The sequence below is a fragment of the Eucalyptus grandis genome, chromosome 3, assembly GCF_016545825.1.
Source record: "Eucalyptus grandis isolate ANBG69807.140 chromosome 3, ASM1654582v1, whole genome shotgun sequence".
In the NCBI taxonomy this organism is placed as follows: Eukaryota; Viridiplantae; Streptophyta; class Magnoliopsida; order Myrtales; family Myrtaceae; genus Eucalyptus; species Eucalyptus grandis.
Window position 1 is genome coordinate 64,814,154 of NC_052614.1, and position 18,011 is coordinate 64,832,164.

The window sequence follows — 18,011 nt, forward strand, 5'->3', positions numbered from 1 at the left end:
GCTCGTTCCATGTCAAACCCTAGTAAAAAAAGACCCGACTCATTCTCAATCACGACAAGAGTTAAACTTAGGGATAATTGTTCAAAACCTATTGTATGATGATCCATTTAGTTATAAACATTTTAATTGTGCCAATTTATTTCTAAACCTTTTGACGATTTGCCAATTTAATAATAAACCTTTTAATTGTACAAATTTAATCCTAAACATTTTGATAATTGACAAACCTACTATTTGGATATTTGGTCAAAAAGACTACATTGACAAATCGTCAAAATGTTTAAAACTATTTGGCAAATCATCAAAATGTTTGTGACTAAATTGGCAAAATCGAAGGGTTTTGGACTAAATTGACAAATTGTCAAAAGATTTAGGATTAAATTGACATAATTAAAAGGTTTATGACCTAATTGGCCTCCATACAACTTGTTGAGGATTTTTTGGACAATGTCTTGTTAAAATTACGTCCCTTATTTGTTAAGCTAAAAGTTTGCATCCCTAGTCCAATGTTTGTACGATGATCTAATACTTGAATATTGTTTGGGATTGGTAAGTTGATTGAAATTCAACTTATGATTGATGCTAAGTCAATTGATTCATGATTAATCCTATAAAATGCGGATTATTTTAATGGTAAAGTAAGGGACTTTAAGAATATATCCGTTGGCATTACACTAAAGTCAGAAGGAGGCTTTTTAGCGGTAAATTTGCAAGATTAGTGAATGACGAGTCACGACTAGCAATAGTCAAACCTCCTAACTAGCCAATTCTTTTAGGTCTTTTTTTTTGCTTTTTCATTATGCTACATTATGTCACGCCCAGGTGTATCTTTATAAATAAATAAAAATTATAATTTTCTTCCAAAAAATCATTAATGTACGATGAAATTTCATCAGCAAGAACACGTGCCAAAGATGTTGACTATTTTGTCCGTTTCCTATGTTTGGCAGGACTACAAGCATCCTTTCTCTGATAGAAATTGTACATTTCATAAGTGCAGCGTGCGGAACTCAGCACTGCACGAAAAAACTTGGACATTCTACAAAAAATATACAGTTGGTCGTATTCGAATATGTAGAACTAAAGGGAAACGTGAAGGGAAACGTGAAACAACTTGAAAGAGAAAAAAAAGGGAAAGAGAGAACAGATGCGCATGGAGAGAGACGTGCTACTGACATTAGTAATCCCACAAAGAGTCCTCAAAACCGGCGTTGATCGCGCTCTCCGCCATTAACCATTGATCGCTGAAGAGACCGGAATCCTCGTCCTGAAGTTGCGGATACACCCAGCAGTCCAACGAGTCTGCGAACACAAGCTCGCTCCCCGACTCTGGCGACTCGAAGCTCGTACCGAGGCTCGGCAGCTCGACTATCTCGGTCAGTTCCTCCGTCGTCGACTCATCTGCCAGTGGCCATAACGTGTCGATCATTGATGACGATGAAGACGATGGCATAGGCATTGATGATGATGATGGGGACGATGAGGACGAGGACGGGGACAGCGACGACGACTGCATTGAATGCGGACAAGCCATGGAAGCAGCTTTGGCGGCGGCGGCCTGGATGTCACGCGCCGAGTTGGAGGCCGGCCGGGGCAGAGACTCCGCGAGCTCGGGGAAGTTGAGGGTAGCTGCGCGGCCCTTGATGCTCAGCGCAGCCACGTCGTGGGCCCGCGCAGCCATCTCTGGGGTGGCGAAGGTGCCCAGCCAGATCCGGTTCTTCTTCCTGGGCTCGCGGATCTCGGACACCCACCTGCCCCAGGCCCGCATCCGGACGCCCCGGTAGACCGGGTGCTTGCTGCTGTCCCGGGCTCTCTTGGGGCGCGGCTTGGTCGTCGACTGGGAGGGCGAGGGGGGCGAGCTGTTTTTAGGACCAGCCATGGGGTTTCAAATCTGCGTGGTGGGAAGGGAATCGGGGGGCTTATATACAGATGTGTAGAGGGGGAGGGTGCGGCTTCTTATGCGAACGGGGGAGCCACCGACCGATGATGATGATGATGATGATGATGATGGGGACCTCCTAATTTTCGGACAGATCGTGTTCATGTTTTGGCGCCTTGTCCGCATCATGGGACGGGCACACTGTCCTTGTTATGCAGCACATGTTAATCGGGACGTTGATCATGATACCAACGTAAGATCCCCAAAAAAACCTCTGCTTTCTCGATCCGCGCGAGCTGCCGCTGCTTCTCCTCGCCGTTAGCCACTTCCTTGGAGCGCTAATCTCTATGAAGTTGAAATATCAGACTGACGGTCACCTGAGAGAGAGAGAGAGAGAGAGAGAGATTCTACGCGATTAGTTATGTTACTCTTTTGTAATTAATTTACAACTCTGGAAAGATTGCAAGAAAGGTACTTCTTTGTCGGACTTCAAGTACTTCGTACAGCTTGTACGGTTGTCATGAAAAGTTAAGAACTCCCATCTATTGTAAATCTAATTCATTAAAATTCTGTCCAATAAAATGGAAGAATTATAAATTTCTAAAATAATAAATGAAAATACTGCAAATAAAGTCATTAGGACACCCATAAAATGAGTAATTCCCCATCCGGGAGCTACTTTACCATATTCTAAATTCAATGGCTTCAATAAATCCCCTTACTATAGTTCGTCTTAGTTCAAATCTAGATCTACTCTCAACGGTTTGCATAGCCATAAAACCTATTTGTATTCATTGATATCTATTCACTTTGTATACCATTCCATTGTAAATAAACAATTTCATCATATATCCATTTTGGTCTTGAAAATATATACCGATGGAAATAGCAACCCTTCATGTCTTGTCTTAGATATGTCCACATTCAAGCATTTATCTGTCTTTCATTGAAACCAAAGTCTTATGTTCGGTTCTAAATTAGAGACATCAAAAAGTGATGAATCAATAATGACTATGACCCCTAGCCTTCCGAGCTAGCGATGTGAGTTTGGTTCTCACTACCTAGGCACCTACGAACAAGGAAGGGCGTCATAACTAGAGTGAGCACTGATCTAGGATTGAACCTAGACCGACCCAACCCAATCAATCATGGTCTAGTTCTTAAGGGAACTGCATCAGTTTTGGTTCTAGGGCATTGAGATTAGTGCAATTTGGTCTAACTTGTAATTATCTCTCTCTTTTTTCCCCAAACTCTAGGTATATAACTGTAATTGCCCCTTCTCTTCTTCCGCTGTTTCCCTCTTGCAGAGTCTCACTCTCACTCTCTCCCTCAATCTTATATTATCATTGAAATCTTCTATTTCCATCTCTTTGGGGTGGTCTCTTCATTTTCTCTATACTCATTTGAACTCAACAATAGATTCTCTTCCCCTCCCTTTTGTGTCCCTGCCTCCGGTGACTAAATCAATTGTATCTCCATTGCTATAGGCTATTACCTGATTCTTTTCATTGTTTCATATCTATTTCTTTTATGGCTGATTCATCTCTCACAAGGCACTGTGGACGATAGGCTAAGTTTTGTTGGAATTGAGTTTTTCACTATGGGCCTGTTTGTTAATGTTAATTGTTTCCGTTTATGAACAAAATTTCTGTTTTTTTGTTCGGGAATAAAAAAGAACAGAAACGTGTTTGTTTGTGTTTTTGTTCAAAATATATTTTTGTTCCCGGGAACACATTTAGAACAGAAATAATAAACAAGAAAAATGTGTTTCTTGTTTTGGAACAATTTTAAGAACAAATTTTCTCTCTCCTCTTTTTCTTCTCTTTTTTTCTTCTTTTCTTTTCTTTTTCTTTGGTGGTCGCCGGCCGTCGAGGGCTAGTGACCTCGCCGGAGCGTCACCGGCCCCGCCGAGGCTCGCCGGCGGGCGATGGCCGGCGAGGCCGAGCCTCGCCGGTGGTTGGGCAAGCTTGGGCTCGCCGGATCTAGGCGAGCCCGAGCTCACCCAACCAAGATGAGGTCGAGCCTCGCCCAACCACGGTGAGGCTCGGCCTCACCGAGGGCCGGCGAGCCTCACCGTGGCTAGGCGGCCGCCGGCCCTCATCGGCCAATCGTTGGCCATGGCCAAGGCCCGGCGACCAGCCAAAAGAAGAAAAAAATAAAAATAAAATAAAAATATTAAAAAATTAAAAGAAACAAAAAAAAGAACACAAATTTACTAAACGTGTTTCTGTTCATTTTTTATTCCCATAACAAGTTTACCAAATGCGTTTTTTATTCAAAAATTGTTCCCCGGAACAGAAACACTTTTTTTTCTATTTTTGTTCTTTGGAACAATTTTTAAATAGAAATGTTACCAAACGTGCCATATGTCTTCATATTTTGGATAAATTAGATTTAAGGTTTTAGTGATTTTCTCTTTTGAATTAGGTAAATTTAAGGGTTGCAGACAATAAGGCAACTATGAGTTGTTGATTTGGTTATAGTGATGGTTACACCACATTAGTTTTTCTTGAAGGACTGAGGACGGCTGGGTGATTTGGATTGGGTAAGCCTATTTATGTTGAATAGGGCATTTAGAATGCCGAAAAGTCTAAATTGGGTAAGTCCAAGTCATGCATATTTCTTTCTTCTTGTTAGTTCCTTTGGTATATCTAATGAACGAATGTTTTCTTTTTCTTTTAAAAGATATTGATTGTCTTACCGGAGGAGATTATTATCAATCATAAGTGGTGAAATGTTCTATCTATTGCACTAATAGTAATTTCACTTTAAAATTATTGTTATATGTGACCGTGATTGTTGTTTGCTTTTTTTAGGTATTCAAAATTTGAAGTAATCCTTTATGAAAGGACAAGATAGATAGATCTATATTTCATGTTTTATGTTACGTATTTTGGACTTTTTATTATTTATTTTATTTTACGTGGCGTGTATTATGATTTGTTGCTTTTGGCAAGTGAAAATTTCTATTGTTATCTTATCTTAGATTTCTGTCAAATTTGTATCGACATTCACTGTTAATACTACATTGTCGATGAATATGTAATTTTAAAAAGTACATTTATTCTTTCAATGAATACAAAAATAAAACAAAAACAAAAAACCACAACGACTGATTCGGTCTTATGCTCAATAGGGTCGATCTTCAGTCTAAAATATTAGAGACCAACACTATGTGGGTTGGCTAGTTGTTGAACCGGCCCAATTCGGATCATGCTTACTACTAATCTTAACCGACAAACTACTTTTGAGAGTCGAAGATAAATATAGATTCGGAGATTCCACAATAAGTTAACCTTTCGAACACCGCTGGATCCATGAGCGGGCAAGAGACAATCCCCAATCCTCATTCAAGACCGTTTATTTAATTATTCTCGTGGAATAGCGATTTTGCATGGATGGATCATCGAACGGAAACGCCGAGAGAGATGAAGGATCTCATCTTTTTTCTCCCAGATTCACAAGTATGTTTTCATGTCCTTGTTGAACAAATCCTTCTATTTGTTTCCACCCATATCTTGAGAACATGCACATTTTTACTCAACGAGCAGCAATTGGGGCCTAAGATTCTTATCATGTTCCAAAATCACTAAAAATACCGATCTGGATTCGGAGCATAGCAACCGTTAATCTTGTGCAATCCACATGAGGGAAAAGTACCAAGCAAGTTGTAAACTTATTATATGGGTATTGATGCGTTATAACGGGCGAAAGGACTCATCTTGAAAAGCTAGCTGCCCTAGAATATCTCCTTAGTTGCCCGATGTGGAACTTTATCCGCATCTGACAACTAACTTTTCGGTATGAGTTCTTCCACCCATCATAACGCATCAGATCTAATTTAATCCTAAATCTTTTAATTTTGGTATCAATTGAGTTTGTCAGGCCTATTTGGGTTGGAAATTGCTGATGCTGATGCAAATGCCAACCGTCCGACGTGACACAGCTAGCATTAATGTGGACTTTTTTTTTTTGAATATTTTTGAATTCTTTAATTATTTTTTCTTTCTTTTCTCTTTTTTCCTTTTTCCTTATTTCCATTTGCCAGTCGCTAGCCTTCGTGAAGGCAGGTAAAGGTCACTGTCCATTAGCACGCCCGAGGGCCTAGACGCCCTTGCCCTAGTCGACCTTCACAGAGGCTGGCAATTGGTGAAGGGAAATAAGGAAAAAAAGAAAAAGAAAAAAAGAGAATGGAAAGAAAAGAAGGAAAAAAAAAGATTAAATTAATACAAATTTTGAAAAAAAAAATTAAAAATTTAAAAAACATCCACTTTAGTGTTAGCCGTGCCGGATAGAATAGCCGGCATCCATGTTAATAATTTCTGGCATAAATTGACCAGATAAACTCAATTATACTAATATGAATAGGTTTGTGATTAAATTAATATAAATGTAATAAATTTAAGATTTTTTTTTTTTTACTTGCCATATGTGAGACTCACAAAATTAACGGCTTCCATCTGCCTAAGTCCCTCTCGTGAAAGCGATTCCACAGCAAGACGTCAGACAATTATAAAACATTATCCTTTTGTACCGAAACGTCAGTACTATGATAGAGATCTCAATTATAAGCGAAAACAACAAACCACCCCCTTCCCCCCTTCCTCCTCTTATCGAATGAAGGGTCACATTTTTTACGGCGTTCCCAAATTACAAGAAGAGTAGCTTCGATGGTCAAGCCGCCCAACCTCTGAAAGGAGTCATATCCAATTGCAATTCGGCGGAGCCACCTGGGTGTATCCACAGGGGACTTGTCGGTCGCCAGAAGTTCGGATGCCCCTTCATTATTGCTAAGGGAAGACGTAGGTATCAAAATAGGTCATGATAAAAGGGCATGAAACCTGAAGGGTATATCGAATCGGGCCTCCAAAAGTGACATACCACATGACATGACGTACCGAAAATGAGCATTTTCTCTATGCATTTTCAGAGGCGGAATGACTGCAGGTGCTGGCCATGCTTCGAAATAATATCTTCTCGATTTATGATGATGCATTCGTTGTCTCACATTTCCAAGAGGGGAGTAAGGGTGGGGATGAATACTGTTTCTGTCTCTCTTCTTTTGTCACGTCGACACTCCGACTTTCTTTTTTGCATCCAAGACAAGACATGTTTGTCCATGTCCATTTCACGGGGCCTCTCCTTTCGTTGTCGCACCAGAACGACGCGCAAACGATGAAATCAAGGCAAAAACAGAAAGAACCCTCCATAAAGAATAAATGATGATATCCCATCAAACGGAGCTCCGAAAATAGCTTTGATTTGAAGGCGGCTTCCATGCTCCGAGCACCCGAAGAATCGAAGCGAAGGAGGAGATCTCGGGAGAGGACTCGCCCCCGGGAGGCGATTTTTCCGGGCGGGGCGAGCTTGGTTTCGCGGAGCTGTTCTCGGTCCGCGTGAGGGATCCGGAGCATGACGCGGGATCGATACGGTATGTCCAGCATGAGTTGTCGCGAGCAATGATTTTGCCATGGACGATTTAGCTTCGTTCCGAGCCCACATCCTGCTTTCGTGCTTTGCCAATACGAATGGCTCGCGTGGAGGGACGCTTTGGGGGTCTCTCCAATTATGGAATTTGGCCTGCAAACAATTGGGAAATCGACTGGTTCCTTTCTGAGCAATCCGCGTACGGTGTCGACTGGCGAATTGATGTGGTCTTGCCGGGGAGGTGGGGGCGAGCCGTGACGAGGATCTTTTGGATCGGTGGGAAGGTGGAATTATTTAGGGTAACCGCTACTTCCGTTTTGCATGGCTAGGATCCCAGGGGAATATATGTTTGGATTATTACACGATAGGTCCATGAACTGTGGCCTAATTTGCAATGTGGTTTGTGAACTTTTAATTTGTTTGATATGATATTTAAACTTTTTGTACATGTTCAATTTAGTCCCAGAACTAAATAAACATATTCAATATTGTCATCTTATTAATTCGAGTTAATGGAATTTATTGATTTGCCTTCAAATTCAATAAGTTTGAATGGTGAAAAAGAAAAAAGTATTTCACATGGGCTATCTATGTAGGATATTCAACTCAAATTAGGATATAATAATCTTTTTTTATTTGTTTAATTTGTTCTACTTGGAAAAGTGATTATCCATGTTATTTGATGATGTGGATTATTATATATTGATTTGAGTGGAGTATCTTACGTAGATAACCCATATGTAATGTTATTATTTTGTCCACCATTCAAACGTATTGTAGTGTAAGTCAAATAAAAAAATTCCATTAATTCGAATTGATTGAATGAAGAAATTGAATATTTTCATATAATTCAGGGACTAAATTAAACATGTATCAAAGGTTTATGGACTGTATAAAACAAATTAAAAGTTTAAAGACAACATTGCACGTTGAACTAAAGTTCGATAAGTATATTGAACAAATTAAAAGTTTAAGGACAATATTGCAAATCGAGCCAATGTTCAGGGACCATTTACGCCATTTTCCCTAAATGTTATGATAATAAAAGTTAACTAAATATCCAAAGAAAGTTAGAGCTAATATTTGTATGAAGGCCCGGTTGTTTTCTTCTTTAAATGATTCTAATCCAATTAGCAGGTGTCTATTTTCATTTCATGACGTCTTGTGTACCATTTTATGATCTGGAACCTTGTGGGGGAAGAAAGCTCTGAGTTTTGCTTCTTCCATCGATCTCCATTTTCACTTTATTGATGGTATCGAGTGGAGGCTTTAGTTAGAAAAGAGCACAGTTAAGTGTAGTCGTACCGAGAGCTGCTTCTTAATCTCTGTATACCGAATAACTCTTTTCCCTTTCGGTATTGGACAACTCCAGTTTTAGTCCAACTTACATCGGGTCTCAAAACGAGTAGTAGTCCTGTCTCATCAAGCATTCCGATCACGGGTCTGGAATTTCTGTGTTAATGTCTAGGGCGGTCGCAAATACCGGCAGACCCTTCCTCCTCTTAGCGCTTGTGATAGAAACCGCTGGTCAATGTCAAGACGACAGTATTCAGTCATTTGGGCTGCATCAGCAGACAAGGGTTTAGCTACCGAAATCAGGACTCTTATATCCATTGAGCTCAATCATGAAGATACTACATTGAGTTCAATCTGTGTACTTCTTGCCTGAACCATACTGTCTATTTGAACAGCGAATTCCTTCGGCTTCTATCTAGTTTTAGACACTTATGCATGTTAGATACAAACATACTAGAGGTACATCTTCGGATTTTGCAAATTAGGTTGAAAAAATGAATACATGTCATGATTTATTAGGTCTATCCTGAAGTTAGGAGTGAACAAAAGCTTTTCAACCGATCAAACCAAATCAAACCAAAGCTATTTTTTTGGCGATTTGGTCTGATTCAAGAACAGTTCGCAAACCAAACCAAACAGTTTCTTGGAATTTGGTTTGATTTCAATCTCACTAAAAGTGAAAGAGATTGGCAATGGGAAAGCAAGAAAGGCATGAAAGAGGCTTGATATGACATTAGCTCACTTGATTATGTTTGATGTGATTTTATGGAAGTCCATAATTATAATTCAGATTTAACAAAACTTGACATTGAAGTTCGCGAAAATCAAAACATGGTTCACATGATTCTCGCAAATCTGACTCTGAATTCGGGAGATGATTATGTGTTTTTTTGGTTGGCCAATCAAAAGATGATAATGTTGAAGTAACCTCTAAAAGAGAAAAGTAATATTTAGTTGTTGACAATGTGAATTCTGTCTAAATGCTCATAGAGTGTTTAAACATTATTTTTGAATCAATGATTGGTAATGGAAGGGAGCATTTGCCCAAATATGGATACACACAAAACTCCAACATCGGCGAATTATTGTGATCAACATATCAGTACACTTTATCATATGAGAATCGAGACAAGTAGGGTATGCTGACTCGTGGACTCGAGCACTATGATTTATAAAAGATGCACAAAGTTTTGCATGATAAGCAAGTTTTGTCTTGTGTGTAGATTTGATTCTCTTGCGATCAATTTTCAGCATAGGGATACGTACGCAGGGGTTTGGTTCTTTGAAGCCTCATGGAGCGCTCCACAAGCCTTACAAAACTGGCCAAGTCCAAGCCTTTGATATATGGGAGTGGCCTCTCAAATCATAACGGTTGGCATGCAATTGGTGAAATCCGGAATGGCAACATTCACTTCTACAACTGGGAAATCTCATCTATCTTAGAGTCCGTTTGTTTCGCGGAAAATTATTCATTTTCGGAAAATATTTTTTCAAAAGTCATTTTTCAGAAAAATGACATTATTTTCTGGTATTCAACTAAAACTTGAAAATGTTTCGGAAAATATTTTCCGGTGTTCGGTAAAGAAAATATTTTTCGCTTCCCAGATTGGCGAGCGCGAGCACCAAGCTCAAGGCTCGCCAGATCGACAAGCGCGAGTTTGAGATCGACAAGCTTGAGGTTCACTTGGTCCGACGACTAGTCAAGAAAGAAAAGATAGAAAACAAAGAAAAGAAAAAATAATTAAAAATAATTCAAATTAAAAAAGAAAAATAATTCAAATAAAAAAGAAAAGAAAAAGAAAAAAAGGGAAGGAGGAAGTGAGGATTTGTAGAGATGTGAAGTAAGAATGATAAAGTGAAAAGGCTTTTTTTCCTTTGATGGAAAATATTTTCTCAAAGGAATTCATTTTCCGTGAAATAAATACAAAAAATTCGAAAAACGTTTTTCAAAAATTATTTTTTACGAAACGAACGGAGCCTTTGAATCAATTATTTTTCGCGTTACCTTTTTTTCCTCGAAATCCACGATTAGGCCGACTTCATGGGGGTGCGAGCCTATGGTCCCTATAGGGCATAGTATCTCTCAGGCTTTTCCCCATATGATTGAAAAGCAAGAAAATCAAAACCGTCCAGATTAAAACCTATCGAACGGCCGGAATGCGTCGCATTTCAATCCGATAGCGAGAGATCATGAGATTACGGAGGATGATTGCCCCCGCTTCGTGACCCACGTGAGGGGAATTGGGCATGATTGAGTCTGATTTTTGGAATGCTGATTTTTGCCTCTCCTTTCGATAAAGGAGTGTTAGGGACTCACATATCATATATGATTCATATGGGCATTGGATCTTAGGTGGGCCATGATTATGTCTGATGCCCATGATTTTGTGGCCTCCTCACCGCTCTCTCGGGCCAAGTGCACGCTGTATGCCGTTTGATCAAGTGGATCTCATTTGTCCAACTCGACCTGTTAGAGTAAGGATGAGCACAGTTCAATTCGGTTCATGTTGGACTTAAGATGGAATGGAATCAAACTAATGTAGTACGGAGGAAGATGAACTAGACTACAAGAGTGTTTGGATCAACTCAAAGTGAAATTTGGTTTCTTTTTTAGGAAATGGTACCTTTCTAATTTTTCGATAATTCTTAATTTTAGAGTAATAATACCTATCGTTGAATTGTAATAACACGTACTTCAAACAGGTGCTGAGACAGATGGAATAATAGCGAAAGTTAAAAGAAAAAGTCGAGAAGAATTTAAATCAAGTCTCATTGATGACATTTTAATTGATCTAAAGGTTCTTCACCAATCATCTTAAATATCGTAGGATGAAATATGAATAAGGAAGATTAAACAAGCTTTTGGAGGAAGTTGACCAAAGTTAGTAATGTTTTAAGGTAAAAAATAAAACAATAATGTATTTTAAGGGCAAAACATTTATAGTCACAACATGCATGAGACTTTGGACATAGTAATTGATCCGATGTAAATATCAATTGTGAGATCTAAAGTGCACTAAGTCTGATACATCGTCACTCCAAAAAAAGTGTTAACATTTCAAAATTGGTTAAATTAACTAAAAAAAACTTAAAACTTGTTGCCAAAATGTAATTGAATCATAAAATTTTCAAAAAGTATAAGTAAGTCCTAAAACTTGTTAAACTGATATAGTCAAATCCTTCCGCTAACACTGTCAATATGTTTAATGGAATATGCTAAAATAGTATATTTAGATTAATTTCTCTCTCCTTCTTGGCTTTTTTATTATTTTATTTTAAAAACTAAAAAAAAAAAGCTAAAATTTTATTTAAAAGAACAAATTGAAAAACAAAAAGGAAAGGGCAGGGTAGGGCCATGCCAATAAGGCAACACCGTTGCCCATCGTCGAAGGTGCTGAAGGAGGTCGCCAATCCTTGCTAGCTTTGGGCGAAGTCTTGTCAGCCTTGCCCCAGTCTAGGGCTGGTGACCTTTGCTAGGCTGAGGTGAGGGCGCCCAAATCTAGAAGACGCTAACCCTAACCTGAGGCCGACAACCATTGCTTGCCCTAAGTGAGGCCTTGCCGACCCCTGGAGATAGCTAGCAAGGCCTCAATCTAGGTACCCACCCAAATATGAGATGCCGACCCTAGGTGCGAGTTGGCGACACTTGCTAAGCCTAGGTGAGTGCTAGTGTCACCCAAATTTGGGCATCCCGGCCCGAGGCTGAGGAGGGTCGCCAACTCCTTTGACAATGGGTGGCTGCGTTGTAGTGTCCATTGGCAAGTTCCTACCCCACCTTTCTCTTTTTCTTTTTCACTTTTGTTTTTTAAATAAAATTTTAGCTTTATTAGTTTATTAATAGAAGAAAACAATAAAAAAAATGCCATGTACGAGAGATAAATTTATTTTAAAATGTTACGTCGGTATTTTCCGTTATGTAAATTAACGGTGTTAACAAAAAGATTTGATTACACAAATATGACAAGTTTTAGGACTTGATTGCATTTGCATTTCGTGACAAGTTTTAGAGCTTCCATTGCTAATATCCCTTTCAAAAAATGACAAAATTAATATATATATCTATTACAAAAAGCCCGAGATCCATATTGGCCCAATCATAGGCCCAAATTATGATGAAAAGGCCCATACATCTCATGTTTGAACCCCGTTTAAACCGCCCCTCTTCTAATATCTATATCATGTGAAATATCACGTGATGTTCCAATTTCACATGATATAAGCCTGAGTGTCGAGATTTATGAATACAAGAACATTCAATCGGATTCATGGCTCAAGGTCGGTGTGTCACAAGCATGATCTCTCCCACATGAGATGCCAGACAGCTCATGGCGATCGAATTCCGCCGTGTCTCAGTTAAGCTTAGGATTCAGTACAAAATCACGATCCTCAAGTGAGAGCAAATGGCCTTCTGTGAGACAGATCACGACTTTCGAGATGTCAAATTTGAATAGCTCATGATATCATGTTGAATTGTAGGATCCAAATCTTTCTTTTTCCCTTCCTTTCTGACCTCCAAGAGAGTACTGAAGCACACACGGGTGGAATGGCCGGTAAAAAACTAGAACGGGGCGAGGTCGTGGAACTGCTGATGCGAAGAGTCGAGCCCTCCACTTCGTGATCGCAGTGAACACTCTCTCGTACTATGAATTGAGCCGCTTCCCAATTTATCAATCAGTTTCAAAAGTCTGGTTCAAGGAATACTGTATTTTGTCCACAGCTCCAACCGGGCAAAGACCCACCATCGGACGAGCAATTCCCGCGCCTTTTCCAAGTTCGAAGAGTGCATAGCAGAAGCATCATCAAAATACTTCAGTAGACTAAGATTTTGGTAGAGGCTTATTTTACAGAAGCTCACCATAGTAGGGAATTCCTACAGCTTTCGTCCTCGTTATAACGATCTCACTGATTGGACTAATCATTTCTTTTCAGAAAATTTCAGTAAATTCGCCGGCCATTGGAGCCCGCCCCTCATATATCAGAACCTTCATTGAGATAAATCAAATATGAGCGGATGCATCTTAACTTTCGCTGTCCTGCCAATATGCCATCAATTCATTCTTGAATATCAGCGACTGATATTAACTCGGGGGTTTGAACTTGCCATTTGTACACGGTTTATCATTTTTGAATGAAAACAATGCACTATCCAGAAAGACTTTGAAAAGCTTTGAGCACAAAATCATGAAGAATTACAAGTACCAAAACGTCAGACCTTATTGTGAAACAGTATAGAGTATGGACTAGAGAACAAGACAATTTCCTTTGGGATGCACCAGATTCATGGTGCTTTGTTTTCCAACTCTGCTTACGTGCTGCTGTGCTCGTCGACGACGTATTTCTTCCAGAACCAATGATTCTGCCAGAGCAGGTACACCTCCTCTATTGGGACTTGCTTCGTCTCCGGCAAGAGGAAGAAGATGAAGCAGCTCATTATCAAGATCAACCCCGCAAACAGCAAGAAGATCCCGTACTTTAGGTGGCACAGGGAGGCGAGGAAGCACTGGGCGATCAGCGCGGTGAAGAAGAGGTTAACGCACACGACCATGCTCTGGCCTGCCGACCTGGTCTCGAGGGGAAAGATCTCGCTCGGCACGAGCCACCCCAGCGGCCCCCAGGACCTCCCATAGGCCAGCACGAAAAGGCAGATGATGATCACGAGGAATACTCCAATCCCCTTGGGCAGCTCCACTCCTTGCCCGAATTTCAGCGCCAAGGTTATGGCCACGGCAACCTGACAGGGGAAAATGTCTCCGATTAATCTATCAGAATTAACAAAGCACGAGCCAGAAGAATCTCTCGCCTCTTTTGAGCCGTTCAACAGTTGCTACGAAATACTCACTCACCAAGTAACATATCATTTCGGTGCCAGCTTCTAGGAAGAAAGCCCTCCTGCCGAACTTATCGACGAAGGCCATCGAGATCAGTGCAGCAATGACCAATGCCGAGCTGGTCAGAGCGGATGAGTACAGAGAAGCCCCCGCGCCAAAGCCCAGGCTTTGGAAGATCACGGGAGCATAGAAGAGGATGGAGTTCATGCCGGTGAGCTGCTGGAAGGCCGGGATCCCCAGGGCCCCAATCACCAACTGGGGCCGATTCTTGCGCCGCAGGAGGTTCCTGAACGGATCCTTGATGGCCCGTGCGGCCTCGCTGGCCTCAATGAGGTCCTCAAACTCCGCGTCCACATTCTTGGTGCCCCGCACTTTCTCCAACACCTTCCTCCCCTCGTCCATCCGGCCTTGCTCGACGAGGCTGTTTGGAGTCTCCGGGAGGAACAGGCCGCCGACAAACATGAGCACCGCAGGGACCGTCGCGAGGCCGAGAGACAGTCTCCAACCCCAAGGGTGAATCTTCTCGGTCCCGTAATTTATCAGGTTCGCGATCAATATCCCCAGGCACGTCGTTAGCTGGAACAACTGGTTCACTGCCCCTCGGATCTTTGCTGGTGCCATTTCCGAGAGATATAGAGGGACCGCCTGCAACAATTGGTATCGAAAATGACGTGTGAAGCATTGCAATCTTATCGGACATAGGTTCGAGGACATAGTACAAGTCGAATCTGTCAGACAATGTTACGTCTTCACAATCAAACCAAACTCATTAAGCTCTGTCTATCAGTTTGCTTACTTGGTTTCCAAATCCAATGCCACAGCCGAGGAATATGCGACCGATGATCAGCATCCATATGTTGACAGCAGCCGCGTTGAGGACCGCTCCCAAGAAGAAACTGATCGATCCCACGATGATACTTGCTCTTCTGCCTTTCCTTCTCGTCACGTGCGAGGCGGCGAAGGTCGAGACCAGGCCCGCAAAGTAGAGAGAAGAAGTGAAGAGCGTCAGGATCTGGTTGTCATACTTGCAGTAATCGGTCTCGTTCAGATGCGCTTGCTTCCTCCGGTACACCTTTGGGAAGAACTCCTTCAGGAAATCGTCCATGGAGGTCACTCCGCCTGAAACGAATGCAAGTATCAAGATCATTGGTCGTCGTTTTTTAAACAACTCAGGTTGAAGAAGGGATTTTCTTCTTCCCAGCACAGCCATTAGCATCTGCTAATTTTCAAGACAGTCCGTTTCTGGGTAAATTCAAAGGGCGATTCTCTTCCTAAATTTTTATTCTGTTTCGGACCAGAGGAATCAAGAATGATGAAATGCATACGTCAAGGAATCCAGATTACTACCAAACACACGACCAAGGACAGCATTGGCTGACATGAACGCCCAGTAAAATCAGTACTTTCAGAAATCTCTCCGCTTCCCCGCATATTCGCTCCCACTTCCCGGACAAAAAGCGACCCTTTTTGCATCAAACCTTCAATCAAGATTCCGCATTTATCCTCCACAAACACCAAAAAAATGCTATCTTTCCCGAGGTAAAGCTTCTCAATTCACGAAACGCCGCAGCAGACGTATTCAAAATCCAAGCAAAAGGCCGAAACAAGAGGAGACAGAGAGGAAAAAGACTCACCCGAAACGCCCAGATCGTACCCAAAAAGAGATCCGCCAAGGGCCGCAACAATGCAGGCGAATACGAAATACCCAGTGATCCGGTACTCGTAAAGATGCGCCCTTTTCAGCTGCCCGGCTTCCACAAATCCTCCGCCCGCCATTCCAGCTCCCTGTCTCTCTCCCTCGTTCCCTCTCTCGATTACCACACGTGACTGCTCTGTATCTGGGCAGGTCACTCGGTCTCCCCTACATCCGCTGAGGAGTTGCAGGAAGACAGAATGGGAGTTGCACAGGAATCGAAAGCCTCGACAGGGTCAACGAGGTGATGACATCCGCTCCGGGAAATCCAAATTTATAATGGGAACTGGACAAGATAACGAGGAAAAATCGAAAGAGAGAGAGAGAGGAGGAAAGGCCAAAGCAGTACGCAAGGCGAGCCAGTCCAGCCGATAAACAAGTTTGAAAAGTCGGATATGGACCATGACGTGTATAAAATCACTCTCCGCTTGCTCTCTTGAGAAAGGAAAAAAAAAATTATTTGCAATTCATTTAACTTGTGCTATTTAAATATTATTCTTATCCGATTAGTCCAGCCTGTTATTATCCTTACTTTCTAAGGTAAGAAAGTAAGCGAAAAGAACGGTCGAATGGGGAATGGCCGATGAGATAATTCCCTTACAGGTCAAATCTTGGAAGGAAATACGTGGGATCGGGTTGGAGATCTCATCTCATTTTTTTTTGCTCCCGAGCTTGCGAGCTTATCGCTTCCTCAGATTATGGTATTTCGAATCTAGGCCACATAAAAATATGATGGCGATGATGGTAATCATGACCATAAAAATCCGCATTCAAAATTACAATGGTAATAGCATATGAGGCGCGTAGCTCGTCTGAATTCATTTAATCCAAATCTTGATAATGAGTATCGTCTTTTTTTTTTCTGTTTATTTCATTTAATGAAATATGTTAAGATGACTTCACCAGTCGCTTTGGAGCGACTATGTGCGCCGCTCCTAAATTAATCATCGAGTTATGGAGTTTTTAAACATAGTGTGTTATGATTGGGTTGTGTCTCGATGGCATCTACATCTTCTTCTTTTTTTTTTTTTTTAATCATTGTCAACATCGTTTTCTGTGTAATTTCTTCAAAATGTTTATTTATATTGAACTGACATATGGTGGTTTGACCGGCACCTCGATCATGGGCGTTGAACGTTAGATTATTAGGTTAGAAAAAACAAAAGGGGGGACCGCCAGGGGTTTTCTGAAAGCCACTGGGCTTTGTAGTCTTCCGACATAGCAAGAAAAAAGAATCTATTATCACCGTTATTAATCGACCATCAGTTTGAGAGGGAGTTTGCATTAGGTGGGCATGATTTTAGGATAGAATCAGAAATCCGATAAATGTTTTAGAACATATAAGGTAGGTAGGTTATAAATTCCAAAAATTAAAAGACTTATTCCTAATGGGTAGGTTCCACCTATAACAAGTTTTTATTTTTCTTGTTTTATATTTTCGTGGGATCCCGTAGCATTCAATCGCATCAATAGTGAGTGCATAATTTGAAATGATTTATCCAACTTTCCATTTCCAGCGATATCCATGATTAAAATTTTTATTTTGTTAATATTTCATATTTTTTATGTATTTAAATATGAGTTGTGATCAATAGATTATAATAAATGATAGTCATTAGAAGTAATAATTCACTGTAATCGTTCAATTAAGAATATATGTGAAACTTGATAGACCTTAGAATTGACTCTAAAACTTGTGACGGGGTAGGATCTAGTAAAAAATTAGAGAACCTACCTGTCATAAGATAGGTTGCAGATTTCAGGTTAAACCTAGATGGAAGTTGGAACCCTCACTTCTAGTTTGGGTTAGGGAAGAGAGAGAAAAAAAGAAGGGAATATTTCAATTTTTTTTTTTCAAAAGAAGGTTTGTAATGGATATTATATAATA

At 40.8% G+C, this 18,011-nt stretch overlaps 2 protein-coding genes across 2 annotated transcripts; both read right to left on the reverse strand.

Moving 5' to 3' along the window:
- Positions 1-936: 936 nt before the first annotated feature.
- Positions 937-1,879, reverse strand: LOC104440331 (ethylene-responsive transcription factor TINY). The gene has a single exon (XM_010053277.3). It carries the CDS (start codon positions 1,877-1,879, stop codon positions 1,178-1,180), a length of 702 nt encoding a protein of 233 aa, XP_010051579.2. The 3' UTR covers positions 937-1,177.
- Positions 1,880-13,653: 11,774 nt separating this feature from the next.
- Positions 13,654-16,459, reverse strand: LOC104438242 (sugar transport protein 14). The gene is made up of 4 exons (XM_010051337.3): positions 16,065-16,459; positions 15,227-15,549; positions 14,446-15,075; positions 13,654-14,333 (listed from the first exon to the last, which is right to left on the reverse strand). Exons 1-4 carry the CDS (start codon positions 16,204-16,206, stop codon positions 13,908-13,910), a joined length of 1,521 nt encoding a protein of 506 aa, XP_010049639.2. The 5' UTR covers positions 16,207-16,459; the 3' UTR covers positions 13,654-13,907.
- Positions 16,460-18,011: the final 1,552 nt, after the last annotated feature.

Bases quoted from the DNA above. Each gene is read 5' to 3' on its own strand.
- LOC104438242 (XM_010051337.3), bottom strand. From the start codon at position 16,206: ATGGCGGGCGGAGGATTTGTGGAAGCCGGGCAGCTGAAAAGGGCGCAT. The intron at 15,550-16,064 runs GTGAGTCTTTTT...CATTCGTTTCAG, and splicing joins GTACGATCTGGGCGTTTCGG to GCGGAGTGACCTCCATGGAC. The intron at 15,076-15,226 runs GTAAGCAAACTG...CAATTGTTGCAG, and splicing joins GCATTGGATTTGGAAACCAA to GCGGTCCCTCTATATCTCTC.
- LOC104440331 (XM_010053277.3), bottom strand. From the start codon at position 1,879: ATGGCTGGTCCTAAAAACAGCTCGCCCCCCTCGCCCTCCCAGTCGACG.